General features: G+C 39.4%; 1 protein-coding gene across 2 annotated transcripts in view; it reads right to left on the reverse strand.

Moving 5' to 3' along the window:
* Window positions 1-3,444: 3,444 nt before the first annotated feature.
* The window catches only part of LOC115037063 (coiled-coil domain-containing protein 136-like), a 6,032-nt gene continuing 2,995 nt past the window's right edge, over window positions 3,445-6,481 (reverse strand). Inside the window, exons 9-10 of one of the 2 annotated variants that reach the window (XM_029495528.1) lie at window positions 5,478-5,588; window positions 3,445-3,843 (exon numbers count right to left, since the gene is read on the reverse strand). In XM_029495528.1, coding sequence (XP_029351388.1) covers window positions 5,487-5,588 — 102 coding nt within the window. In that variant the 3' untranslated portion in view covers window positions 3,445-3,843; window positions 5,478-5,486. The remainder of the gene's footprint in view (window positions 3,844-5,477; window positions 5,589-6,481) is intronic. The other variant, XM_029495529.1, reaches the window with a different exon arrangement.

Genomic DNA, 6,481 nt, shown 5'->3' on the forward strand with positions numbered 1-6,481 from the left:
CTGATATTTCTATGCTGCAGAAGTTCGTTGTAATACCTTTACTAAGAGTCTCTTCCCAAGTTACAGCACTGAGTAATTAAAGTGACCTTTGACCTTTTGGATATGAAACATCATCACTATTAAATAACAGAGTAAAGCACGATCTTCGACAGCTCATTCAGGGTTATATAAATATCCCACAATGCATCTGATAATTAAGTCAGAACTTTGAAATTAAACATTAATAAGCAGCAAAAATGTTTATTGTAATAGTAGTTGGTTCCATAAATCATTTATAAGTAACTGACATTAATACAAATATAATAGTATGTAACCTGATTTTATGATAAAATTGCAAAGTACAATCAAACCTAACAAACGCAATAAAGACTTTAATTGAACGTTTATTTCTGTTCATTTACAAAATCATACAAATACAAATACCCACAAACACAATAATGTGCAGAAACATTATTATTAACAGACTAATTAATAATTTCAAACAGAAACCAAAACTATCAGATAAATATTGATCATATTTCATATTGATCAGTCAGATGTCTGATCTCTAGTAGGAACGAGCTAAAGGATGTGTTAGTACAAAAACTGGAAGAGCACACAAACTGCCAGCCAAATATTTCCAACGATATTTTCTGATTAAATGACTGGTGCGTAAACACATTTGCTTTTACGCTTTATTTCTCTAAACTAGCTGGTTTCTCCTCTGCCAATGTTTGCCATTGTCTAGTCATTAGCAATCAGAACATCAGATGACCAATAAAACACGATAGCTACCACATTAGCTGCTAACTTGGAGCAATACCCATCATGTCCACAACTGCCACATCAATAGGTTACAGAGAATCAGATGTCCACTGCATCCACTGGAATATCATCTCAGTATAAAAACTTGGTAAAATCAGCTACTGGAACATTTCCTAGCTACATATGGCTAATGTTACATCAGGAATATTGCACGTTGCCATAACAAGAAAACCAGCTACCGTTGCAATACCCTGCTTTTAGCTTCTGTGCTAAACTAAGCTAGCATGGTCAGTTGCAAACAACTACCATAACACTGAATAGAACAGCTAGCCTGATTAGATACATGTATAATAGCATAGCATTAGAAAATGGAAGATTTGGATTGTTTATTCAACAGGGAACATCCTGAAAGGTCAGAAGAAAAAAAGACACTGAAATGAAACATCAACAGTCATACAAATTATCACACTGTAACACAATGCAGCTACACAATAAGTATTCTTCTGCTGGTCTTTGCACTAAGCTAAGCTACGCTAAACACGGTCCACCATATCTACAGACTAAAAATCTGATGTATCTTTTAGCTTCTGTAAGAACTGACGACAAACAGATAGCATTGTGTTAAATATGTTGTGTATGTACAATGTTTGTACCTATCAAAGCTAAAGGAAGCTAAATCTACATACCTAGCATAGCACTGTTAGCAACTTTACAGGCTATGAAACAAGCTAAAACATTTAGAGAAATACAAGGTGGCTGGGTGAACATTTTTATTTAACTACTTTCTTTGTTTCAATGTTTGTCTAACAGTTCCATTTGCTTCCAGTCTTTGTGCTAAGATAGGCTAAATGGGTGAACAGAGATGAACCTGACACACAAACAACATCAGATTATTTTTAACATTAACTACAAAAATGGAAAACAATAGAAAGTAAAAAGTGGAAGAACTCGTGCTGTTCGTTTTCATGCAAAATCTCTATTTCTATAAAAACATGCAACACTGATGTTGGATGGAGCATCAAGTCTGATAAAGCCAGACAAAAGTCTGGTAAAACCAGATTCAGGTCTGACAAAACCAGATCCAGGTCTGATAAAACCAGATTCAGGTCTGACAAAACCAGATCCAGGTTTGATAAAACCAGTCTGATAAAACCAGATCCAGGTTTGATAAAGCCAGACAAAAGTCTGATAAAACCAGATTCAGGTCTGACAAAACCAGATCCAGGTCTGATAAAACCAGACTAAAGTCTGATAAAACCAGATCCAGGTGTGATAAAACCAGACTAAAGTCTGATAAAACCAGATTCAGGTCTGACAAAACCAGATCCAGGTTTGATAAAACCAGACTAAAGTCTGATAAAACCAGATCCAGGTGTGATAAAACCAGATTCAGGTCTGACAAAACCAGATCCAGGTCTGATAAAACCAGACTAAAGTCTGATAAAACCAGATTCAGGTCTGACAAAACCAGATCCAGGTCTGATAAAACCAGATTCAGGTCTGACAAAACCAGATCCAGGTCTGATAAAGCCAGACTAAAGTCTGATAAAACCAGATTCAGGTCTGACAAAACCAGATCCAGGTCTGATAAAGCCAGACTAAAGTCTGATAAAACCAGATCCTGATCTGATAAAACCAGATTAAATCTGATAAATCCAGTTTCAGATCTGATAAAACTGACGGAATGACTAATCACATTTTGGGAATTCATGCAGGAGAAAAAAGAAAAAAACTTTATTGTTTGACCTCTGTAAAGTGCTCTGAATTGTGAATTGTATGAATGATGTTGTACAAATAAAGTTGCCTTGCTTTGAACTTGATTGATCTAAAATAAATCATGGACAGATTTATTGATCCGGTCCAAGAATCTTTGTATTTATGTCCAACATTTCAGGTTAAATAAATGAACAATAATAATAAAGATAACATATATTGTTATTATTTTATTATTATTGTGACTTAAATACCAGCTGGTTGATATCAATAAACTGATAATCAGCAGACTGAAACTTCGTAACATGAAAGGCAGCTTTGAGAAAGTTCTGTTTTTACTAACATGCCAAGAAAACGAGAGATGACGAAATTAAAGTTGGAACTTTACGTTTCACGTTTGACTTGGCTGATATTCGCCGATAAAGCTTCATCGTCTCCGTCTGCTGGAGGAGAATGAAGGTCAATGTTTGCCCTGTAGAATACAATCTTATACAGATGATCGTGAAATAAATATGAACTTAATGGAGCAAACATATCTGATATTAATCACGTCTGAGTGGAAGATGTGATCATAATATTGTATCTCTTCTTTGCTTGATGATGGCAAAGTGTTAATAAACTCCTGAAGTTTAAAACAGTTCAGGTAAATCCTGACACAGTTCGCAGCAGCCTGCTCAAACATCCGTCTGTGATTTGAAATGTTTTATATGAAAATGAAATCAAAGTCATGTTTCCTTCATATGACAAATTTAACCATTGAATAGCTTAACTACAAGAACTTTTAAACTTTTGGACAAACGCGAGATGAGACTCAACATTAAAAGCACTTTTTTATCTGCTGTTTTTTTCTGCTTTTTCCATCCTGTTTAAAATATTCAAAAAAACAAAACATAACAAAAAATATTCCTTTAGTTCAGTTTGGAAAAATATGGCAAAAGATTTCAGTGCTTCAACAGCAAAAAACAAAACAACAGAATTGGATTGACAGACTGATTATTGATTATCTGGATTCTATTCTAATAAACATAAAAATATATATATTAGAGAACTGATCAATGATCAACTTCATATTATTTATAAAATAAAATGAAATGGCCGCATCCAGTCAGTTTAAACGAAAGCTGCAGTGACACTTTCAAACTTTAAACCTTACTTCTTTTCCCTGCAGCACTCACTGACTTCACAAACCACCACAATGACGATTTCCCACTGAACAGAGTGATGTGACAAGCTGATGTCAGGACAGATGGGGGACACACATCCAACAATCCCAGAGTTTCCAGCAAGGTGTCATCCTCAGGCCCGAATGAAGCTGGGAACAACCAGAATGACGATGGCAGCCGCAGCGACCGCCACCATCGCCATGTTCCAGCCATCAGGGTCAGTCTGCAGAGAGAGAGGGCGGGAGATGAAGGGGCAGGAAGACAGAACCATCACAGCTGAGTCCAATGGAGTCAGCACAGTCATTGGAGAAAAACGGCCTCTGGGGGGCGTCACACACACGACAGGTGAGGACGCCATCATGACAAACGCAGCTATCTTCAGACTCACAACATTTATAAACCAAAAGGGAGCAAAACCAGAAAACAAGCCAAAACTTTGTTCTTCATGTTGGAAAGTTTCTATCAAAAACAAACATTTAAACGTTTTAAACTATTTCAGATCCAAAATTCTCTTTTCTGTTTTTTTTTTTCTCTCTCCTCATCTTCAGAATCATCTGATTCTGTGTGATCAGTTCAGACTCAACAAGAAACGAGAACTCACTACAAACACACAAATGTTCCCTTCTTTTCCAAAGAAAAGTTCCTCTCATGTGTTTGGGTCGTTTCTATCTTTATCTGATCAGCAGTTCTGCTCAATAATGATGAAAAATCAGCTCCAAATATCTGATTGTCTTTATTCTGTCAACACAATAAACATACAGGACTGATCCAGAGACTCTCTGATTGACCATCACCCACCGGAGCCAATATGAGCGTCCGATGTAGAGACGTGACTCTAGACATCATTATCACAGATGGAGGATGAGAATGGACGGATAAACGCACAGAAGGAGTCAGAGAGTTGGACTGATCCAGAGCTGAACTAACTTCATTCAAGTTCATTATTATTAATGTGATTTGATGCTCTGTTGTAATTTACAGGCAAAAACATGAAAATTGATGAATAATGAGAGATGAGAGATATCCACGAGACAATTTTAAATTGACCATAAAAGAAGACATTTCTGGCATTTTTAAACTTTCTCAGACTTGACCCTATTAAAGAATCTTTATTGTGATTTTTGGCAGCAAAAGCTTTCGTACATGTTAGTTCTATAAATACAGTGATGTCATCTGTGAGAAATTTTAGCAGCAACTAAAACACTGTCAAGTTAAAAGTAACTCTGTAAGGGGATCCCTTCACTACACTAATAACACACACACACACACACACACAGGAAACTAAAGTGTCTGATTTTAGAAATGATGTAGTGTCTTTATTTCCTGTGGAGCCGCTGATGACATCATGATCATTGATGAAGAATACAGCTCAGATGACATTTTCCACATGGAGTTCCCTGAACGGCTCATTTCTCTTCCATCAGGATCAGGCTGGGCCAACAGTCAAAACACTGGTGGAGAAGGTGGACCTGACCTGCTCTTAACTCTGTCCTGATTGGGTGGTCCAGCCTGACTGTCACCCAGTATCCCCGCCTCCTAACCCCTCCCCTTTCCCTCTAAATGGAGCATCATTTAAAATCATGTTGTATTTCAGACTGAGAACAAAAACTCATCAGGAAAACATTTACTGAGGAGGAGGAGGAGGGACATTTTCCCATAGATTTCAACACAGCCTGACTGCTGACTACACCCAGTGGAGTTTCCCCCTGATGGTCAGTAGATAGATTGCAGGTTCAGGTCTACAGACGGTTAAATGATGGAACAGATGTTTGACAAACAGAGTAAGACGGACAGATACTGTCCATCAAGGCGTCCTCTCAGAGAAAGTCTGGGAGAGTAAGAAGGACTCAGCCATACCTGGTCCGTCTAGGACGCCAGCTCCTCCCACCAGCACCAAATCAAGGCCACTATAACAATCATTCCTATGAAGGGGATGGAGAGGACAGGGGGCTCAGGACGGGAGCAGTTCTGGGAAGAAGACAAAGGGAAGGAGTGACCATCAGAATCATAACGTCAGACGGACTGAAGGACGGCAGAGCAGAAAGAAAATTAGAGAAGAGATTTGATGCTTCAGCAAGGTGTGAACAAAAAAAGACAAACAGCGAAGCAGATGGAGTGTCAAGTACCAGCAGACGAGAAACAGACACTAACATGACGAGGACAACGTCACATGTGGTCTGAGACAAGATGGACGCATCTAAAGCAGCTCGTCTCTGAAGCGCTGCTGCTCCAACAACATGATGGATGAAGACCGAGTCAGAAGTCCAGGACCAAGTCCCAGAAAATCAGGGTCCATGTCAAACCCCAAGTCAAGACGAGCCAGAACCAGACCGAGACTCTTCTGCTTTGGGGTCTCGTTGGAAAGTCTTCAAACTGACCAGCCAGTCAGATTCACCCTGTCTGACTGTCTGTTTGCTCATTCGTTCACGGTTTTAGTTTGATGGTTGAGTGACACCTGACTGGTCAACACCGGAGCTTCGTCAGAGTCCAACAGACATGAAGACGTTACCAAGACAGGCAAATGAGAAGGACAGAAGGAGAGAGCGACAGAGAGAGAGAGAGAGAGAGAGAGGAAGGGAGAGAGGAAGAGGGAGAGAGAGAGAGAGAGAGAGGAAGGGAGAGAGGAAGAGGGAGAGAGAGAGAGAGAGAAGGGAGAGAGGAAGAGGGAGAGAGAGAGGAGGAGAGAGGAAGGGAGAGAGGAGAGGAGAAAGAGAAGGAAGAGGAGAGGAGAGAGTGATTGAGGGAGAGAGGGGAGAGAGAGAGAGAGGAAGGGAGAGAGAGAGAGAGAGAGAGAGAGAGAGAGAGGAAGGGAGAGAGGAACAGGGAGAGAGAGAGAGAGGAGAGAGAGAGAGAGAGAGGGA

The sequence above is a fragment of the Echeneis naucrates genome, chromosome 23, assembly GCF_900963305.1.
Source record: "Echeneis naucrates chromosome 23, fEcheNa1.1, whole genome shotgun sequence".
Taxonomy (NCBI): Eukaryota; Metazoa; Chordata; class Actinopteri; order Carangiformes; family Echeneidae; genus Echeneis; species Echeneis naucrates.